The following is a 23940-nucleotide window of genomic DNA, read 5'->3' as shown; positions in this document are numbered from 1 at the left end:
AAGCCCCATGACCGACAAAAAAAAAAAAAAAAGTAAAATTTCTTAGAAATGTACTTGCTTATATTTTCAAATAAAGCAATATGTAAAATTTAAATAATGAAGAAATTATATAAACAGTTGTATTTTCCTTTTTTATAAATCTCAAGTACTGATTTGAAAATATTATAATTACTCTAGCATGAAACAAATACTTTAAAGGCACAGCTATAATTTCTAAACTGAGTAAATAGAATTAGAAATTCACATTGCTTCCAACTGGTTCAAATGGAATCTGAAAGAAAAGAGATCCCTTATCTTTTTTACATTTTCTAACTAAAGCTTTGAGTCTTTAAGGAATATAGACCCTTTAAACACTCATAAAGAGTTAGACATGGTAGAATATGCCTATAATCCCAACTACTCATGAGACTGAGGCAGAAGAACCATGAATTTCAGGCCATTCTGGGCTAGAAAACCTCATCTCAGAACAGAAAAGTCTTTTAGAAATAGTTTTCTGGAATCTGTCTTAATGATTATCATTCAGAGGCCAGGTGTGGTGGCTCACACCTAGAATATCACCCAGGAGGCAGTAATCAGAAGGATTATGATTTGAGGCCAGCCTGGGTAAAAATAAACTAAAAGCAAAAGTACTTAATTGGTACTGTACTTGCCTAGCAAGTGTGTATAAAGCCTTGAATTCAATCTCTACCACTATTGTGATTTTAGAGTGAGATGGAAGAATCAGGAATGTTTGAAACTCGAAAGAAATAGATAAGTATGATAAATTTCAAAAACTTTCCTTAACGCATGTCATGGGAAAATACAAATTGGATTAAATATCATCCTAGAACAACGAATACATGGGAGAAGAATGTTCTTTTCAGTCAAAGAAGAAGTTGAATCTGGAAGCCCTGAGTTTAGGCTGATCCCCATGTTTTACATGCATTTGCATTTTTCCATGGAAAAGAATGCACTTAACATTCCCTGTCTGCAGGGATGGAAATGTTAAGTTTCTCTGTTGCCTCATTGCTAACCACTAGCTTTATTGTGGTAGTGGGCACTTCAGAGATGGCTAGTATAACTCAAGAACTGCATTTTTTATATCAATTAATTTAAATTTAAATAAGTACACTTGGCCAGTGGCTATTCTGTAGAATAATTTGTATCTATATCATATTGATACATAGTATCAAGATTTTCAAATCATGATCCCAGAACATTTTCAAACTTAGGTTAAGTGAGGTAGAATAACATGGAAATACTTGATTTAAAAACAATTAATAGGGCTGGGAAGGTGGCTCAGTGGTAGACCGCTTGCCTTGCATGCCAGAGGCCCTGGGTTCGATTCCTCAGCACCACATAAGCAAAAAGAAAAAAGCCGGAAGTGGTGCTGTGGCTCAATTGGTAGAGCACTAGCCTTAAGCTGAAGAGCTAAGGGACAGCGCCCAGGCCCAGAGTTCAGGTCCCAGAACCGGACCACCCCCCCAAAAAAAAGAATAAAAATTATGTGGCAGGGAACATTAAAACTAAATCTTTAAAGTTGTCTTGTAGATTAATTTTAAAATAAAGTTTATGAGCTTAAAGTACTAGTAAGAAAAGTCATAGTTGTTAAAAACTGACATGCAACATTTATGAAAATGGGTATTACATAGTGAACTGTAATACTAGATATGAATGGTGATAATGATACAGAAATATCAAAATGCAGTGCTTTTAAGGAGGTGTATCCTTTACTATTTTTCATTGAATTTTTCAAAAAAAAATATAGCCCAGACTTGCCTTGAATTTGCAGTCCTCCTGTTTCAGCTTCCCAAGTGCTAGATTTTAGTTGATATCTTTTAAAAAATTTTTTTTGCTGTTCTTGTGATTGTACTCTATGCTTAGCATTTGTTTTTATTATTTGATATTGGGTATTCTTAATAAATTGAAGGGTTATCTTCCATTTTTTATCTCTGAAAATGATACAAATCAACAATCCATTTTCAGCAATATTTTTCATTTTCCTTAACCATTTTTATTAAATTACATTAACTGTTTGTTCTTCCTTTCTATGAATTAAGCCACCTCAGTAACCCTAAGCAAAGTGCCTGCATAGTTATCAGCAGGACTTTCACTGTTACATATTCCTCTATGAGGGAAATCTTGAATTAACTATCAAAAGAAAGTTGTGCAGTAGTTCTTGGAGTTCTTTATGCCAACTTGTAACTCTTATGCACTGTTTCAAGTAAGTTAGCAAGTCTTTTACCCAATCGCCTTTTTCCTCTTGCATTTATTCTTTTTTTTTTTTTTGAGGGATCTCTTTGAACTCTGAGTATTGTATCTTTATATACATTGACCATTTCAGAACCTTTCTCCCATAACATCCATAGCAGTCAACCAGAACTATCTGTCTATAGGTCACACTAGAATAGTATAAACAAAGCCTCCTGGGTATTTCAAACTGCCTGACAGTGACTCTTCTCCTCTTTGTTCTGTGACAAAGATAGTAGCCTCAAAGAATATCACATAAAATACAGATATAGAGTCCACATTTGATTATCGAAGGTTATTTCATACTTTTTTACTGAACATAAAAACTATTCTATACACAAATATTGTAGTCTTATTCCTGATTTTAAATTTCTCTACCTAGGTGGTATTAAGCCATTAATTTTTGTTTGAAGTACTATGGTCCAAAAGAAAAAGAAACAAGATATGTATTTTGACAGTAAAAAAATTTGTAACTATAAAGTTGTTTTCTTTATTTTTGTTATTGTTGTTTTTGTACCAGTCCTGGGTTTGAATTCAGGGTCTAAACGTTGTTCGTGAGCTTTTTTACTAAAGGCTTGCACTTTACCACTTGGATCATAGTTATACTTCTGGTCTTTTTGATGGTTTATTAGAGATAAGAGTCTCATAGGCTTTCCTGCCTGGTCTGGCTTAGAACCAGGATCCTCAGATCTCAGTCTCCTGAGTAGCTAGGATTATAGTTGTGAGCGACAGGTGTCCCACTAAAGTTCTATTTATTTGTTCATTTGCTTACTTATTTACTTATCTACTTATTGTCTGTTGTGAGGCTTGATCTCTGGGCCTGGGTGCTGTCCCTCAGCTCTTCAGCTCAAGGCTAGTGCTCTACCACTTGAGCCACAGCATCAGTTCCAAAAGCTTTATTTTTAATGCAATACAAAAATCACATATTGAAAATGGAATGTGTAAATGATTTGTTACTAAAAAGCAATTAAGATCTTACAGTATTAACCATTTCTGATCTTTTTATGTTCGATTTAACAACAAATTTAAAAGTTACAACTCTTAAGTAAGCACTACAATTTTTCTACTTTGCCAATATACTTGAGAACATTAATTGGTGCTTTATGTTGATTCTGTAGTGGTATGTGGAACAATTAAAATTATTGCTGCTTTTGTAATGATTTTATAATTATGTAGTCTCATTAAAACTATTTAGCATCTGCTTTAAACCTAAAACTCATTACAGCATCTAACTAACAGAATATTTTACTATTATATATATGAAGATAGAATAATATTTTATAATTGGTATAGAATAGTAGTTTATAATTGGTATTATTTTTCTTCTAGGTGTGATTTCTTACACAGAATATCTTTTTCTTTTATGTATTTTAACAAGTAAGTATACTCATTAAATCTTATTTCTAGATGTACTTTTTATTTTTTTAAATCTTAATCTTGGCAAAGAGATCTTTCTTAGCTTCTCTTACTGTTGAAAAATTACTTTGGAAGTATGTGTACTGTTCTGTAAAATTCATGTCCTAATGCTGTATAAAATGCTAAATTTATCACTATCAGGGTCAACAACATAAATACTTTTATTTATGGTATGGTAATAGGTGTTCATAATAAGATGTTGGATTATCTATCAACCTTTTCAGTTTCAATTTACATGAAACTCCAAAGGTCATGATATACATAATTTGTAAAGTTCCCAGTAAACTCATTTGCATCAGATTTTCTACAAGGCTACTGTGAGAAAATGAGGCTTGACTTCCTAGCTGGTGACTCTGTCAGAATGCCCATCTTCTCACTCTTTGAGTACTTTTGCTCTTCTCTTCCTCTCATATGTAGCAGTTCTTAGAAAGTAGGTGAAGAATTTACTAAAGCTTTCAGTTCAGTTTCTTTGCATTTAATGGAGGAATTGTCTGCCATATTTGTTGTGCTCCAGTCATCTGGCCTTCCCATTTCTTGAATTTCCACCTCAGGGATTTGTTATTTGTGCCTTCAGTTGCCTTACTCAAGATTCTTGTGAGAATAAACATTCAGGTTTCTTGAAAAACATGGAAACTTAGAAATCTTTACTTGAGGGGCTGGAAAGTGGCTCAGTGGTAGAGCACTTGCCTTGAATGCTTGAGGCCCTGGGTTCAATTCCTCAGTACCACATAAGCAGAAACAAAATGCTGGAAGTGGCACTGTGGCTCAAGTGGTAGAGTGCTAGCCATGAGCTGAAGAGCTGAGGGACAGTACCCTGGCCCAGAGTTCAGGCCCCACGACGATCCAAAAAAAAAAAAGAAATCTTTACTTGATCACCCTCTCAAACAGTTCCCTTCCTCATGACTCTAGTCCATTTTCAATGTTTTCTTTTCTTCATAACACAATTTATTTAAACGTGTTAGTGGTTTTGCATAGTGTTATATTGAGTTGTAAGATCTGTGTTAGCAAATGTTACATTTTTTCTCCTTTTGTATCAGCACCAATGAACCCTCTCAGAAAACAGTTGGTGAAGAAAGAAGGAAATGAAGGAATATTACTCTTGGAATTTCCAATGTGGGGAATACATCTAGAACATGTATTCAAACAAGCATCAATAAAATTCTTTCATTAGAAGTAGTTTTAAAATACCTTGTACTTCTATGATTAGAAAATTCACTCTATGCCATTCTTAATGGTGTTATCTTCAGTTTTGTTGTAGGAAGTTTTGTGGAGGAGAAAAGGGAATATGCACACATGTATGTTTCAAAAATTATTTTGTACCGGTGGGCTCACACCTGTAATCTTAGCTACTCAAAGGCTGAGATCTGAGGATCCCAGCTCGAAGCCAACCTGGACAGAAAAGTCCATGAGACTTTTATCACTAATAAACTACTCAGAAAAGGCCAAAAGTAGATCTGTCACTCAGTGGTAGAGCACTAGCCTTGAACAAAAAGAAGCTCAGGGATAGTGCTCAGGCCCTAAGTTCAGGCCCTAGGACTGGCACACACACACACATACACACACACACACACACACAAAATTATCTTGTTTTTATTTCTTTTGTTCTTTTTCTTCTAATTTTTTCTTCTCAAAACACAATGAGAATAAAATATTACTGCTGAGTAGTAAAAATTGTGCATTGGGTGATACCTGTGTTGATAGCATGTAGAAGTCAAATTACAAGTCCAATTGATGAAGTATGCTAATGTGGAATTAGTGTTGGTGTGAGGAAGTATCTCAAGGATGTGAAGGAAAGTCATTCTGTCAGCTACAATAGCTTTCGATGTAAAATTATAAGTTGTGAAGACCTGAACAAGCAGAGTTAATAAAAATAGGAACATTGCTGGTTAGGAAAGCCATTAGTAGAGATGGGAGAGGGAGTAATTGAAGGGTACGTGAAAAAGCAGTTTTGTTTTCTTACTTCAGAAAGGGTAGGATCTTTCAGTGCTGTGAAACTTCCTTTGAGGTTTCCAAGAAAATTCCAGGTAGAGACAGAAAAATCTGTGGTGTTTAGAATAGAATTCAGAAAACCATGTGGGACTACATAATCTGTGATGTCTGTCTGTGTTTTTCCTCTCTACCTTTGATTCCTTTTCTTTTCACTTTATACAATGCTTACAAAAGTCTGTATTTTTTTAAAGAGCTTTTTAAAATCTTAAAAACTTATCATAGTGTAATTTTTCCCCGTCTTGGTGAATGGTAACAAAAATAAGCCTAAATTCCTCAAAACACATTCAAGAAATGAGCTACCATAAGAGTGTGGCTCTGTTTAAGAGACACCATGACTGGTTAACAGAGTGGGGCTATATGCTTCTTTTTTGCCAAGAGGATTTCACATCAGCAAGTGCGTCTGGGGATGGCTAGTGTGGTGTCCCCTGTAAAGCATTTTGCTAGGCATCAAAAAAGAAAAGTCACATCTTCAGATAAAGGTGTATCTACTGAGCTCTTCTTTGAAGGAGGAGGGCATTTTTTTGTTCACGTTTTCTTCTTTATGCTCTGCAAATGAAAAGTGGAAAGAGCAAGCTCATTGTAAGGTTTGGTTCAAAGACTGTCTCAGAAAAGCACTTGTTACTTGCTTTTTTCTAGGCATTGGAAATTACATATTCATTCCACCTTGACATTCCCTTTTAAGCCTCTAGAAGTTTAAACCCCAATCTATGCTCTATTCCTATAGGGCATTTCAGTTGTAATTTTTCTGAAGAATTGAAACTGGCTCATCATGTCATATTTTTATTTTTTTTGCAACTTCAAGTAGTTGCATTTACTGAAAAGCTTTCAAATATAATGATAGTTTCCTTTTTTAACAAGTAAACTTTGGATATTTATTTATTCTGTGTGCCATTCCTGAGGCTTAAACTTAGGGCCTGGGTGCAATCACTGAGCTTTTGTGCTCAAGGATAGGACTCGACCACTTTGAGCGACAGCTTCATTTCCAGCTTTCTGGTAGTTAATTGGAGATAAAGAATCTCATGGACTTTCCTGCCCCAGCTGGCTTTAAAATGTGATCCTTAGAGCTCAGCCTCCTGAACAGCTAAGATTACAGATAAGGGCTAGCTGGATATTTACTTTTAGAGAAAAAGCAATCAAGTGTCTCTTTTAATACGCTGCAATAAGTATCACATAAGTTCTTTAAATGTATCTTGTCAGTTCTGTTATTAAGTCTATTAACATATGAAGCAGACATAGGTGTACTCCTACACAGCTTTCATTACACTTAATTAATAGTAATATACTACTTTTAATTTCTTGGTTTAAAAGAATTTCTATGTGGAGTCCATACTGCTTGCCAAAGTGGTTGAACAAATTTATACTCCCACCAGCAATACGGTAGGGTTCCCTTCTGGCCACATTCCCTCCAGCGTCTGTTATTAGAGTTCTTGATTATAGCCATTCTAATTGGGGTGAGATGGAATCTCAATGTTGTTTTGATTTGCATTTCTTTTACCGCTAAAGAAGTTGAGCATGTCTTCATGTGTCAAGTGGCCGTTCTTATTTCCTCTTCAGAGAAGTTTTTCTTTAAGTCTTTAGCCCACTTATTTATTTATTTATTTATTTTTAAAGCATCATTTCTTCATTTTTTATTTTTTATTGTGAAAATACTGTACAGAGGGATTACTATTACATAGCCCACTTATTTATTAGGCAGTTGTTTCTTTGCATAGAGCTCCCCTTTGACCCAGCAATTCCACTTTTAGGCATTTACCCAAACAATCACAAACAAGGCCATACCAAAGCACAACTATGTTTATCGCAGCATTATTTACCATAGCTAAGATGGAACCAACCTAGATGCCACTCAGTAGATGAATGGATCAAGAAGATGTGGTGTGTATATACAATGGAATTCTATGTCTCCATCAGAAAGAATGACATTGCTTCATTTGTTAGGAAATGGAAAGACTTGGAAAAAATTACATTAAGTGAAGTAAGCCAGGCCCAAAGAAGTATAGGTCCCATGGTTTCCCTTATTTGCAATAATTAGTACATGTGTAGGACAAGCAGAAAAGGCCAAAAACTATGTACATATGACCATATAAGATTATGTTAAGCAGGGGCTGGGAAGATGGCTCAGTGGTAGAGCGCTTGCCTTGCATGCCTGAGGCCCTGGGTTCTATTCCTCAGCACCACATAAGCAAAAAGAAAAAAAAGCCGGAAGTGGCGCTGTGGCTCAAGTGGTAGAGCGCTAGCCTTGAGCTGAAGAGCTGAGGGACAGCGCCCAGGCCCAGAGTTCAGGCCCCACAACCGGACCCAAAAAAAAAAAAGATTATGTTAAGCAAAATGAACCCTAAGATAGGGACACAAATATCTTTTTTTCTTTCTTGCTATTGTTTCTAACATTTATAATTACCATGTGATTTTTTTTGTTGCTTTGTATGTTTCTCCCCCACAATATTACCCCTGTTTTCACTGTATTTGATGTCGGTGCTCTGCATCTTGTATATACAATTCTCTAACTGGGAAGGTAAGGGAAAAAAACAAAATGCTTAAAAAAGGATACAGGTTGACCCATTGTAACAATGAGATGTACATGACACTATGTTGAAAACGAACTTTACAACTTCGGTGTGGGGGGGAGGGTAGTTGTAGAGGTGAGAGGGAAGGAATGGTGGGGGAAAACAAAGGAGGAGGCAATCATGCTCAATAGGAAATATACTCATTACCTTGCTCATGTAACTGTAACTCCTCTGTACAACATTTTTACAACAAAAACGTACAAAAAAGTGTATCTATATAGCATATGTATAACTTTACAACTAATAGAGATTTTGTGATTGAATATTTTTTTCTTTTTTGATGGCAGAGCCACATGCAGGTTTTAGGATAGCTTTCAACATGTTTGACACTGATGGCAATGAGATGGTGGACAAGAAGGAGTTTTTAGTGGTATGTATATTATAAGCATTTTCTCAATCATTAAGTATTACCTTATATTTTTATGCTTTTGAATTATTTGGAGTACTACTGTTGAGAGAAAGTAAAAAAATTAGATTTTTATCTTAATTTAATAAGCAAGCATATCTTTAGAATAATATTTAGATTGTGAAGGTATGAATTATTATATTCTACTTGGAAGTTTGAATGTGTCAGGTATGTTTTACTGGATGGATAAAGGAGATTCTAATTTCCCAGTTAATATTCGCTCTCAATCGTATCAGCTACCTCTTGCCATAGCTCTTTGCCACAGGCTCTTTCTTATCATAGTAAGTCTCATGTCTTCCTCTTTCCTTTTTTCTTCCGTTGTCTTAGTGACTAACAGCTGACAGCTTTTAGGTGTTTATCCCTTGATATTTCTGATCTTACTGGTGGTGCAGCATCGGTCCTGGTCTGACAATGTCACGTCTTCAGTTGTGCTCACTTGTACTACCTCTCAGAATTTTTCTTTCTTCTTACTTGTATTTTCCTCTTTATTTTATTTTATTTTGTTGTAAAGATGATGTACAGAGGGGTTACAGTTACATAAATAAGGTAATAAGTATGTTTCTTTCCATACAGTGTTACCCCTCCCTCATTTTTTCCTCCCTCACTGCTTCCCCTCCCCCCCAAAGTTGTAAAGTTCATTTCCAACACAGTGTCTAGTGAGAATTGCTTTTACATTGGTTTATCCTTTCTACCACCATTTCTGTGATCTCTGTTTTTGTATTGATTCTGCTTTTGTTCTTAAATAAAAATGAATGTCAATTTATTCTTTAGATTATTTATTCCACTTTAATATTACAAAAACTTGCTTTTCTTTAAAGTTGTAATTGGTCTTTTTAGTTGCCTCATGTTTGATATATGATTCTTTGCTTGCAAAGAACTCCTAAGAGCAGGAGACAAAGTTGGACTAAGTTATTTAAAGTCTAAAATTTTATCAAGCAATATTTTTTATTTTCAACAATTATCAAAGGTGAAATAAAACTGAGATTGTTGTTCAGATTATGCAGACAAGAACAATGAACTCTGATGAAAGAAATAGGATTCCACTTCTTTAAGTTACAGAATTTTAAAGATGAAATAATACCATTTATAATAATATTAGTTAACATTTACTGAGAAGCTTCTATGGAATAATTAGTAAGTAATCAATTACTTGTAACATTTATTTGAAACAAAATTCTATAAGGTAAGGAATTTTCTCTGTGTTACAGATATGGAAAACAAGCCTTAGATATTTAAAGTAACTTTCCCAAGAAATTCTGCCTAGAGAGCCTATTCTCAGTCACCTGAAAGACATTACAGAGGCTAGTCACGATGTTACCTACTGTTTTCACATAAGAGCATACTGGAGCTCCATGAATGTTGAGTGCTCTAAATAATAAAATTAATATGTGTCAGAAGCTAGACTCCAACCCAGAGTTGTTGAGTACTATTCCAATATCCTTTATATCCTAGTAGGCTTCATTTTTTTTTTCTGTGTATATTTCAGACTGCATATCTCTTTGTCTGGGTGAGAAAATATAACTAACATTAAGCACATTTAACTTAACAGTGTTTTTCAGTACCAAATAATGTAATTTTCTTTACATAGGAAAATATTAAAATCATATATAAAGCAGAGTAGTTTAAAAGAACTTGGCTAATGAACTTATTTTCATTGTTTCTTAGGGTCTACTTAGCACAGAGTAGTAAGTAGATGCCTCAAAACCTTTGATGAATTTTGATTCTTAATTTTTTTCTTTCAGCTTCAAGAGATATTCAGGAAAAAAAATGAAAAGAGAGAAACTAAAGGAGATGAAGAAAAACGTGCTATGCTGGTAAGACATACTTTACAGTAATTTCTAGTGATTTTTCAGGTGAAAGTTTACTCATGTTGAAAACCAGAAAACTAATACTTTGGAGCCTGTTTCTTTCTTGAAAACTTTCTTATGCACTTAGGTAGAAAAATTGCTTCAGTATTTATATACATCAATATCAATATTTGCTTCAAATATTGATATTAAGCATCTGTACCCATAGTCATGGTAATTAAATCATTTTTCATCTGTATTGTTGTTATCTGTGAGATTTGAAGGGTATATTATATAGTGGATTAATACAGATCATTATGCATGTAAAAATTTAAAGGTGAATTGCAAAGATTTAATTATAATGTGAATGAATTTAATGATAAGAAAACAATATGAATGTTGAAGCAAATAAAAAGGAAAATATGTTTTCTTTTTTTTTTTTTTGGGTTCGGTTGTGGGCCTTAACTCTGGGCCTGGGCGCTGTCACTCAGCTCTTCAGCTCAAGGCTAGCGCTCTACCACTTGAGCCACAGTGCCACTTCTGGCTTTTTTCTTTTTGCTTATGTGGTGCTGAGGAATCGAACCCAGGGCCTCATGCATGCAAGGCAAGCACTCTACCACTGAGCCACCTTCCCAGCCCGGAAAATAAGTTTTCTATTACTAGAAACAATTACTATAAATTATTTTTATATTATGCATATTATTGTCTATCCTAAAGTTAGAATTAAAGGACATTTCCTTCAATCTTCCTAACAGGTTTCTGTTTATCACAAATATCCTATATATAGGTCAGTTCACTTAGTACAAATAACAAGCAGGTTTAGAGACCTGATTATCAGGCATATGCTAAGTACTTTGCATGCATTTACTTCATTTAATCCAACTATTCTCTTATTGTCCATAATGAAATATGAAAAACTGATCATTTAAAAAGCTATTTTCACTGGGAGAGAGCGAGGGAAGGGGTGACATTGCCCAAAAAGAAATTTACTCTTTACTTAGGTAATAACTGTAACCCCACTGTACATCACCTTTATTATATAGGTATTAAACAAGATTTGAATTTATAAATAGTTCCAAAACCTGTACTTTAGCCATTGTGCATATTTCTTCACTACTACTTAGACATTAGAAATAGTGAATTTTATTGGTATGCAAATGTTAATTGATTAATTTGCAATAAATGGTTCTGTGCAGTAACTTTACTAGTCTACATTAAGTTAAAATTATTATCTATTTCTATTACTATATATATTTCTTAGTTCTATGTATTAGCTTTTTTAATACCTTGAATTGCTATAGCAGATGGGTATCATATTCAATCCCAATATATTTAAACACATATTACTTCATAGGTATTGGCTGTGGCATAATTATCAATAGTTGATAAACCTTCAATAATATACTATTGAAAAATGTTGAAGACAGTCTTTAAAAATTAAATAGCTAATTATAATGTTAGTAAAGCAGTAAAAGGGATATTAGTAGTAACCTAAATCAGGTCTCTCAAATAATAATTAATAAATCCTATAGCAATAACCCCATCAATATAAGTGTATTAAAGAAGATTAAATTAATTAAATTTTATTTCTTATGTATAATATACTGAAAGAATAAAGTTATTCTAATTTTGGTAGATTATTTTTTTACCAATAATACTATAGGCAAGTTGTTAGTAAAATATTTAAGGAGTTTGAATTATGATAGTAAATCTGTTAGTAACAAACTAGTATTTCAATGGACAGGAATTTAATTGTTTTATTTGTAGTATTTCAGAGAGGATTTGTGGATCTTCAAATAAAAATATAATATGATTTTCATCACTAACATTTATTATTTAAATATGTATACCTGGTAACAAAAGTGGAAAGAGAAAAGCACTAATACACAATAAGAAAATATTAGTGCAAAGCTTGGTTCTGAGCTGCACTGAAATCAAGAGAATTTAACATAAATATTTTATAATAGTGATCTAAAATAAAATCTTAACTTGGATTAGTTAGGGCACTAACTAATCTGTTGGAATTATGAATTGTATATACCAGCTTGCCCTGGGTTATATTGTTTTATATATATATGTTTTATATATATAGTTGAATGAAGCCTGCCCTAGTAAATATATCAGGATGAAGACTTAGTTAAAGAACAGATAAAACTAACACGTAAGTAAAATAAGCACTAAAGTAAGGACTGCAGTAAGCACTAAAGACATTGGTCTTTTCAGAAGTGTTTGTCTTATATAATTTAAATAATACTCTTAAAATCTCATTTATATAATTTAACTACCAGAATCATTTTTAAAACAATTTAGATATAGTAGTTAGTTTAGCCTCTGATTAACATCATTATTTGGTAATATAGCTCTCTATAAATACTCATTACTATGCTTCATATCTGTGATGATAATTGTAACTTAATTTCAATAATGCTAATCTGAACTGACTTTTTGAGTACTAGGGATTGAATTTAAGGCCTCTTGCTAGGACATTACCCTACTACTGTAACCATGCTCCCATGCTTAGTTCAAATAGTGTCTCACACTTTTTCTCGGGCCAGCCTCAGAATATGATCTTCCTACCTCTACCTCCCAAACAGCTGGGATTATAGACATGTACCACCATGCCCAATATATGATTTTCTTTTAGTTACTTTGTAGAGGATCCTGTTGAATGCAGTGTTGTGTTTGTCAAGGTGATAGAAATGAAAATACAATTCCAAACCTTCTTTTCTTTCTTCTTTTTTTTCTGTACTGGGGATTGAGTATCTGGCCTTGTGCTTGCTAGGCAAGCACTCCACTGCCTTAGCTATGCCCCAGTCCTTTTGCTTTTGAGGCTTATGCTTTTGTCCACATTGGCCGTGGACTGTGATTCTCCTACCTCTGACTCCCAAATAACTGGGACTACAGGCATGCACCAACACTCCTGACCTTGTATATATTATTAAAACATTTTTCTTGATTTTTAAAAGTCTGAAACTTAGCTTTTTTAAAATATGGTTTGCATCAAAGAGACATTGTAACCAGAGACTTAAAATCCAGAATGAATATATATATATATTAGTATTACCTCTGCTTCTGCCACTCATTGCTTGTGTGATCTTGAACAAGATTCTTTACCTCTTTACCTCTGTTATTTTTATAGTTGGGGATAATAGAAATAATGACCACATAGATTTTTTTTTAATTTTTATTTTTTTATTGTGAAAATACTGTACAGAGGGGTTACAATTATATGGGCAAGATAGTGAGTACATTTCTTATCAAGCAATGTAGCCTCCTCCTTTGTTTTTTATAGGGATTAAATGAATTAAAATATATCGCTATTAAACAGTATATGAAACATATAAGCTCCTAAGAGTAGCTAATGAAAGACTGCATAGAACCACATAACTAGTTACTTTAAACTGAAATTTAACATACCCAAATAAAATTAAACCCAAACTAAATTTTAAAATCTTTTTATATTAAAATGAAACTGCTGCAGAGGGAATGAAATGAATACACCCTTCGGTAAGACACTGACATGCTAAACTCTGTGCTATATCCATAATAATTGTTATTCCCATTTAGTCCTCGTTATAGTTTTCACAGGTAAGTTCTGTACCTGTTTTATGGAAGAGAAACCATCTTGAGTTAATTAATTTGTTTAGTGTCATAGCATTGATAGAAGCAGAGCAGGATTCCAGAGCAGATCTCTCATACCATTTCCACTTTCATGCTGCTACATCTAGAGTTTCCCCATTCCATGTAAAATTTCTGAAACTTGTCTAAATAAAAGTGCATATGTAAAAGGAACATGTTTTACTCAGTGCAATAGTGCTTCTAGGTTACAATGAAGATGTTTGAAATGAGCACAAGCTCATTTATCATTTAATTACATTAGTCTTAAAACCTTTGCTACTCATCTTTAACATTTACCCCACTTGTATCATGTGCGTGCTCTATATATAGAATGTAGCATAATGATTTGCCCTTCCTAATTGATTATTTTGTCGCCTTTTTCTTTTTTCTTTTGCTATACTTGGGTTCATTCTGAAATGTGACACTTCATTTGGCCCTTTGTGCTCTATGTCAGCGTCTTCAACTTTATGGATACCATTCTCCTACTAATAGTGTATGTACAATACTTTAAATGTTCCTTATGTATATAGTCTTCACCTGTTATACTTGAAAATGCTATTACTTTATATCTATTATCACTAGAATGTTTTGGAATTATTGAATAAATAAGCTACAATCAAGTCAAATTTCTACATTTCTTTCCTAGATTTATGAGAAGATAAAAATATACAGAGCAATTATGTATCTTTATTAATTGCTTATTTTTAGATTAAAATAAAGGAAAGATGAGTGGACAACCACCACCACGAGCTCTGGTAGAGTAATTGAAATTTTATATTTTTCAGTACTATATGAAGAATTATTTGTAAATAATAGAACAAATGGTCTATGCTTTTGCAGAACACAGGTATTTTTAAAACTAAATATATCCATCTGATATATAATCTTTGATCATTCCTAATATGATATATTAATGGATAGACATTTTTAGTTTTCAGTGTTTCTCACTTTTTTTCCTAAAAGTTTTGTTGCATACATCTTTTTTGTTCTGGTCTATAAAAATATGATATCTGATGCTACTTGATATATTTAATATATTAGTATATTATGTTATATTCCAAAGAATGTTGTGAGTTTTTTAGACTTTTCTCTTGAAAACTTGGGAATCCTTATGAATGAGCTCCCAAATGTATTTTTATGCCAAGTTACCAGCTTTCTTTTTTCTTGAGCAAGTTAGAGTTTACTAGTTAACCCAGCTAGTAACTAACCTACTAAGCACAAGCTGTGGACCTTTTTTACTGTAAACCTGCACAGTTTATTTCATTTCCCCAGTAACCCTTCAGCCATTTAAAAAGATCTCTCAAATTGGAAATTCTGAGAAGCCCTTGAGTTCAAGATAACTGTGTCAGTATTATGCTCATTAAAGAGTTGTAGCTGTCATTCACAACTCTAAAAGCAACTGTAAAAACTAACTTTTGTTTAGATTTAAACATACAATGGAGGAAACTTAATCATAAAGTAAACAAGGTAGTTTTCATAGTCACTAGGAATGTACCTAGAACGAATGAGAAACAAGCTTAGGGGAATAATGTGACTAGTGTTTTAATCCTTATAAGAAACTATAATGTTTTCTACTACTTTGCTGTTGTTTTCCATTAAATAAAGTCTATGTTTTTTAAAAAAAATTAAAGGTTGTCTCTGATAATAATATCATATATAAAATGAAAATTTCAAAAATTATAATTCCATAGACCCTATGAAATGTATTAATACTTATTTTATGATTTATTTTTCAAATCTACCATCATTGTATGAGACTTTTTCTGTGAAAGCTTTAATTGTTCTTTTAACCTCATAAGTAATTTACATGTAGGATGAGTTCTATTAATTATTAGTAGTAGTTAACTGAATTTCAGAATATAGTTAAAAGGAAATGATCCTAGTGTACCTTATCTAAACTGTATATAAAATTGCAATCACTCAGACATGGAGAAGAGTATTAAAATGACTCAAATTGCATGTTTTGTTTATATCATGCTCATTTATTTAATAAGAAAATATTTTTTATTTTTAATTATTTTACCAAAGATGGCTTCCATATGCAAAATGAATATATTAAAGGTAGATAATGATGTTATTTTATTCAGTCTTAATGGATTACATTTTTTTTTCAACTCCCTTGGGAGTTCCTGGCTGGCTTTATAACCTTTTTTCCTATTTTAGAATAATTTTTGCTCACAAAGAAATGTTATTTTCAAAACCTGTAAGATAACAGGAAAATTAATTTAGGATTAGAAAAATTCAGTCTGAAAATGTATTCAAAATACCATGGATGAAAGTATTGCATAGATATATTAGTGTAATTTTATAATTCCACTGAAAATTGTTTTCTAGTTTCTAGAATTGTAAATCAACTCAAGTGATAATCTAATCTGAGTGTTGATCATGGAGCTGCATATTAGAGATTTATAAGAACCAGTTTTACCTTTAATAGAAAGCTTCTTCAGGAAAAGCAGTGGTCACCTTGTCTTATAGACCACTCTCTGGCCCCTGTAGTCTATTTAATAACACTTAAAATAGACTCTGCCAATTTGTTTCCTGCTACAGAGAAAATTCGGAACTATTCCCTTGTATCTATGAACAATTTTGGTTGTTGTTTTATTTTTAACCTTATCTAGCTTTTTTGTTCCAAATAACTCAGATCCTTTTCATTTTTCTCATACCATCATGCTCTCAATTAGCTTCCTAAAGTGATGAAAATAAATATAAGAATATAAAAGAATAAATCATTTTAAAACTCAAGTATGCCTACTTTAGCCTTCCTCTTGGGGTATTTTTAAAGATCATTCTAAATTACCTTAATTACATTGCTACTAGAAAATACATCTACATTTATACCATTTCTTTAACATGTTTTGAGAAGTGTTTTAAGGCTAGAATAATGCCAGTATTTATAAGCAGTCTTTATTTTAAGAGAATATATTCTTTGATTTATAGTAGTGCCGTGATATATATATATATATGCATATATATGCATATATTTTACCATGCTTGTTAGTTATATGTTTTAAATCTGTCATTCCTGGTATCTTTGTCTGCTTGATCCATCAATTAGTATATTAAATTACATAGTACAATGGTTGACTTATTTTTACTAATAATCTTCTTAATTTTTGTTTTGAAGAATTACTCTTACCTATGTTAGAATATAGATGAGTTCTATCTTTTAATGAATTGACTTTTCTGTGCTGTACTATACTGGAGTGTATTTTTGCCTGAAAATCTGTTTCAGTTATCAAAATATACCTTTATACATACATACATACACATATATTTTGGTGGTACTAGGGTTTACAACTCAGAGCCTTGTGCTTTCTGGGCAGGTGCATTACAATCACCACACGTCACTTTCCATTGGTTGAACTGGGGTTTCACCAATATTTTACACTGGCTGTCTGCCCAACTCCAGCCCTATTTTTTGCTTGTTATTTTGGATATGAAGTTTATGGGCTTTTCTGCCCAAGCTGGATATGAACTAGTCTTCTGAATCTCCTCCTGAATAGCTAGGATTAATGGGCATGAGCCACTAGTGCCTATCTTAGTTTATTGATTTTTATTCCTATAAGCAGTGGTTTTCAAAGACTTGGTTCTTGTGACTACTTCACATTGTTCAAAAGAGATTTTGTTTCTGTAGATTATATCTACCTATATTTATCATATTCAACAGTTAAAATTAGAATTTGAAAATTTGTATTAGTTTATTTTAAAATATCAATGAAGCTGGGTGCTGGTGTCTTATGCTTGTAATATTAGCTACTCAGATGGCTGAGATCTGAAAATCCCAGTTCAAAGCCTAACAGCAAGAAAGTCCTTGAGACTCTTAGTTCTGATTAACCACCAAAAAGCTGCAAGTGGAATTGGAATAAAGTGCTGGCCTTGAGTTCAAGCCCCAGGACTTTTGTACACACACACACACACCAATTAAAATCTTACTTTTACACCATCAGTGCAAATGTCAACAGGGTCAAGGCAAATAAAATCTTTAAGAGGTTTAAAGATCTTAACTGTTTTAAATTTTATTCAGCTTTTTCATTTTGTCTAAGAAAGTTGTACATGTCTGTCTTTTATAGCCTGTAATACCCTTTTCAGGTACACTTACAGATTTGAAACTTTTTTTTCTTTTTTATTATCCCTTCCCATCTTCCCCCCCCCCCCCCCCCACCCAATCCTCCCCTGCCATAGATTTGAAACTTTTAAGTAGCATATTTTGTGAATTGTACTGGTTTCTTTTATTCTAGATTTAAATCCATGATTTTTAATTGGAGAATGTATTTACTGACATTATTGTGATTACTTTCTGATTTGAATTTTTCCAACTTTATTCTTTATACTATTTTTGTTCTGCCTTCTTTCAGAGTCACTGAAAATAATTGTCTTTTCTATTCTTTATGTTAGTATTCTTAACATTTTAATAAATATACTTAAAAGAATAAAAATCATAGGTTAGGCAATATCTATACATTGCCACATCGTACTTTAAAACACTTTAATATCTTTGATTTAATTGCTTTCATGGACACTGGAAATTTTTGTATTGTGTTTACCTCATGTTTTTCTAACATCACCAATTAGATTTTTAAAATATATACCATCAATGTTTATTAATATCACATACATATGTTATTAACTCATTAATTTCTTCTTTAATCTCACCTTTCTTTTATGTTTTTTTTTGGTGGGTGGTAGGTCTTGAACTCTGGGTCTGGGCACTGTCCCTCAGCTTTTCAGCTCAAGGCTAGAGCTCTACCATTGAGCCACAGTACCACTTCCAGTTTTATCTCTTTTAATGAAAATATACACTTAGCGTATGCATCTGATAAACAGTCCTGAAACTCAGAGCACGAATACTGATAAGCCATCAGGATGTCCTTGCAAATTGCCCATCCTAATTACTTGTTTCATATCCAAAAGCGTTATCAGTTATGTTTAGGCATTTCTCTTCTGACTTCTCTTAGCTTATATACAGATACTTAGCTTTTTAAACTGAATGTTATCCTGAAAAATACACATTACAATTAACTGGGAAAGCAATAAAAAGAACTTATCCTAACCATTCAGAGGTAATCAATCTATTTCCATATATTTGCTTCCTTCCTATGATTATAAAACACAGTTTATTAAACCAACTTTATCTCATCATATGTTGTAAATATTTTTATAATGTTAGGAAGAGGTAACCATTGTTTGACAGTAGGTGAAAGACACAGATTCACCAAAGGAAACATTCCTATTATTCTAACAACAGTATATTGTAAGCTTTATTTTTTAGTTTGTAGTTTTGACAATACTTTTCAAAGTCATCTTTTCAAATACAACTTAAAATGAATCTGTGTCCAAAATATGAATAAATTTGAGATTAAGAAGCTAATCTAGCATCTAGACCTACCTTATATTGCTTAGGTAAAGCTTATTTAAAGTTGGAGTGATGAATAAGTTCCCTGTCAGCACTACATTGATACTTACAGTGCTACTTACTTCTGTTTTCTATGTGAGGTTTCTGCTAAATTTTTTATTGTTAACATTTATTAAACTTTGAGCAATGGGCAGTGTTTTCTAGACAATAATATAATTAACTCTTTTTTGTGATAACTCTTAGCTATGCAATAACTGTATTAATGGCACTAGATATGCGTTTGTTTGTTTACTCAATCAAGGTCTTGCTATATTGTCAAGCTTTGAATTTTGGATTTAAGCAGTTTTCTGTTATTCTCCAAAGTAACTGGTAATACAGGTACATGCCACTGTACCTCACTGATACTCAACTCTTAAAAATTAGGATGAAAAGGAGTAAAGAGAGAAAAGCTCTCATGACAGTGACTACTTTTGGCTATATTTGTTCATACCTTGAAATTAGGCTTAGAGTTAAAGATTTTCACAGGAAGATTAGATTATCATAATTTTGACATCTTCAGACTAGTCAATACTGAGAATAAAAATGTATATTCTACAAAATTAAGAAATTTGAGAGGAGGGGGAGGGTTGGAGTGGTGGGGAAGAATGATAAAGATGCATTATATTAATAAACTAATTTGTTGAATGATAATTTCTTGGCACGGCTACTTAAAAATAATAAAATAAATGTTTTAAATGCTAGTGTTCATAAAGACTTGACAGAAGGCACATTTACCAAATTCCTTTTCCATAGGCTTTGAATTAATTTATGATGTGTATCACTAAAGTCTGGATAAGCTTGCTTTGATTTTAGCGCACTAACAAGATAGATGATAGCAGAAATAACTAAAGTATGATTTTAATTGGTTTACAAAATCTTCAACATACGGATTTACTTCACACAAAGTGTGAATAGAATTTCTATTTCAAACTTTCTAAGAAGCTATATACATCTCAGTAGAAGGGGAGGGAGGGATGGGAGAATTTGATTCCACCTGACAAAGCCACATTGTACTTAGCAATAGTGGTTCTATACCATTACACCCTTGAAAGCACCCACGGTTCCCGTAGTGTAATAGAATACTGTTGTATGCCGCAGAAGACAAAAGAGGTAAGCTAATGTGTTTTCTTTTCTTTTAAGGTTTGTTAGAAGAGGTTTAAAGTGTATAAATTGTCATTCTTTGTGACTATTCTTTAGATTTCAGTTGTTCTTCCTAACACTTCCACAGGTACTTAAAACAGATGCTGAGGAACTTGTCTCCAGAAGCTATTGGGACACACTGAGACGTAACACAAGCCAAGCACTCTTTTCAGACCTCGCAGAGGTACAATTAAACCTCAACAAAGGTTCTTGTATCATTTGCCATTTTGCTAATCCAGTCCTTGTTTTCAGAGTCACCAGATAAAACCAAAACTTTATTGTTTTCTATATTCTTCAGTAAAGTCATAATTATTATAAACTAAAAATTGCTATATGGTATATATAAATATATACATATGATTTATATAGTATATTTGAATATGTGAGCTCTGCTGATGGGGCTACAAGGCTATGTACAATAACCTGAGTTAAATGAGTTTACTTACTGTGTAAGACACAGCTGCTAATCTAATTAAAAGGAAATAACATTAAGTTTTACTTAAGGAGCACTTCCTAGAAATTTAGGAATAACAATATAGCCTTAGAGTTTCACTCAATATTTTAACCCTTCAATTTATAATGGTATATGAAATGCTAAAATATTTTCATCTAGTAAAAGATAATTGAATGTTAGGCTAGATTAAACAACTAAATTTTCCTACATTAATAGTGAGTGGTTTGCCAAGAACCAGGGGTATGGAAGAAGAGTATTTCACCTTGACGTCATTTAGATTGCTAGTGTCTGGTAAAATAAAAGCAGGATGGCACTATTGTCTTGATTTAGAGCTAATGTACCTCCTTGTTGTATTCAGTAAACTGCCTCTGTCATCCCATTCCTGTTATATCACTGTCAGTATTGATTAGAAAATTACATTTATTTAGAAAAGTTTACCTTATCTAAAATTGCACATGGAAAAAGAGAAGTAAACTGCAATGAGTTTTTTACTTCTTTCCTTCTGATTTTCCTTTTCTTTATATTTTTTGAGATGAGGACTTGCTCTGTTGTGCCGAGCTCAGGTGATCTTCACACCTTAGCCTACCAAGTAGCTGGGACTATAGATGTGTATTCCTGTGCTTAGCTTGGTTGTAACTTTACCTAGTTATACAAAATTACTCACTTGGCATCCCTAGTCTAGGCGAATACTTAAAAACTGTTAGTTTTGTTGCTCATGCTCAATTTTAGTGTCCAAACCAAATAGGTAATGCATTTTGCCTATTTTTAGTCTCTCTGTGATGAATAAATATGATATAATCATGACCAGCTATATTACCTTTTAAAATCAACTGTTAGCTTTGAACAAGGAAAGAAGTGACAAATGTTCCATTCAAATATCTTAGAAATGCTTATTTTGTAATCAGTTATTTAGGCACACAGTAGTCTGTACATAAAAATAATAGTAATTAGAAACAGTATTCCTGCTAATGTCTACAGCCAGATATGGCCTAGTTTCAAATTAACACATGGGTCACATGGTATATCTTTGTGCTAATAGAAAGTGAAGAAAACAAAAGAAAAAGAAAAAAATACTTTTATTTTATTTCCACATAAAGTAATTGTTTGGGGATTATACTATTACAACTCTTCTGCATTAGAGAATAGTAATGATAATTAACTATAATTAAGTTAGAACTGTAATCCTTTATAAGTTCCTATGGATACTATTATAACAAACTTTAGTATAGTATACTATATATAGTATATTATAGTATTAGTATACTATAGTACAGTATATTATAGTATTAGTATTTCAGGATTCAAATTGGCTTAGAAAACTTTGAAATGTATTTGTATTTCTTTGTTGTATATCTAATATTTAATTATTAAGGTAAAGTAGTTCTCTTTCATTATTACAGGTAACTTGTTTATCAGCCTCTCATTTTCTTATCCCAGAGAAGTTTCTAACTATAAATATTTTCAATTTAGTAAAATATTTTTGCACTTAGTTTAAAATGATATAATACAAATTTGCAAATATCAGAGCTATTACCATTCACTAACCAAAAGTATATGATAAATTCAGAATATAAGTTCAGTTGAGTATAGTTGATCAGTACCAGAATTATAAATAGTACTTTGAACATCACAATGCATTTTTTACATTTGCTTTAAATTCTACTTATCCTTAATAGTTTTTGATAGGTTATTGAAAAACTTTCATTGTATCATGAATTTAAAGATTTTCTTCATCACTTATATAGAGCTTAAAATTGTTTTAAAATTACAATCAGTGAAAATATGTTGAAAAGCTCCCATAAAATTTTTTCTATATAATGAAGAATTTGTATGCAACTTTACTTCATTTTTTATAATGAAACCATTTAAAGTAGATATTGATTGATTGATTCATTAATTTATTTTTATTTTTTTGTGGGTTATGGGGCTTGAACTCTGGACCTGGGTGCTGTCCCTCAGCTCTTCAGCTCAAGGCTAGCACTCTACCACTTGAGCTACAGCACCACTTCCAGTTTTCTGGTGGCTTACTGGAGATAAGCATTTCACGGACTTTCCTGTCTGGGCTGGCTTTGAACCACAATCCTCAGATCTCAGCCTCTTGAGTAGCTAGGATTATAAGCATGAGCCACCGGCACCCAGCTACTTGTTTATTTTTGATGCTGTGGATTGAACCCCAGGTCTGATGCATGTTAAACACCAGGCTACTGTCTCACCACTAAGCTCCCTGCCTCCAGCCTAAAGTAATTCTTAATCAAAACAAAATTAGATAATAGACTTTTCTGTAAATGGTCCATGTGTTCTTTTGTGGCTTTTCTTGCTTTGTTATGAAAACACCTGAATTTATTTTATTTTAACAATGAGCATAGAATCAGAGGGATAAAGTCTCTATTTTTGTCTCAAACTTCTTGTGATGTAAGTTACATAACACGGTTAGGGTACCTAGGACATTGGTATTGCTTTCAGTGACTCTAAGCAGTACTGAGTTTCACTGAGTGGGAGGGGATTCCCCATTTCCATTTTTAAATTTTTTTTCTCCAGTGTCAAACTGTTACTTCTGCTTCTGTGGCTCTGGATTATCTGGGTAGGTGCAACCTGAATCTAATAAGATTTAACACTGAGACTTGTAAGTAAAGATCTGCTCTGCTCAGTGAGCATAAGAAGATCTGGCCTGCTGAGGTCATTATTAAAAACCTGTTTGCAACAAAGGCATCTCAGTTATAGTACACTATGTCTTGAGACATGATGACATCACAACACTGAAGAAAGATATTCCTAAATTATATCATTTTGGAGTTTTCTAACATGTGGTGATCTGGGAGCTTCTCATTTTAAGACTCTTTTTGAAAGTTATACAGCATTTATTTTCAATAATAAGACAAGTATAGCATCTAAAAATCTTTTCCATGACATTTTAATATTGCCATCATCTTTGTCATGTCCAGTCT

General features: G+C 32.7%; 1 protein-coding gene across 1 annotated transcript in view; it reads left to right on the top strand.

Moving 5' to 3' along the window:
• Micu3 (mitochondrial calcium uptake family, member 3) overlaps nucleotides 1-23940 on the top strand; it is a 68689-nt gene that overhangs the window by 27847 nt on the left and 16902 nt on the right. Inside the window, exons 4-8 of the mRNA XM_013024075.1 lie at nucleotides 3559-3606; nucleotides 8486-8568; nucleotides 10347-10418; nucleotides 14464-14502; nucleotides 20630-20725. Coding sequence (XP_012879529.1) covers nucleotides 3559-3606; nucleotides 8486-8568; nucleotides 10347-10418; nucleotides 14464-14502; nucleotides 20630-20725 — 338 coding nt within the window. The remainder of the gene's footprint in view (nucleotides 1-3558; nucleotides 3607-8485; nucleotides 8569-10346; nucleotides 10419-14463; nucleotides 14503-20629; nucleotides 20726-23940) is intronic.

The sequence above is a fragment of the Dipodomys ordii genome, unplaced genomic scaffold (assembly GCF_000151885.1).
Source record: "Dipodomys ordii isolate 6190 unplaced genomic scaffold, Dord_2.0 Scaffold4, whole genome shotgun sequence".
NCBI lineage: Eukaryota > Metazoa > Chordata > Mammalia > Rodentia > Heteromyidae > Dipodomys > Dipodomys ordii.
This window is presented reverse-complemented; position numbering and strand designations above follow the sequence as displayed.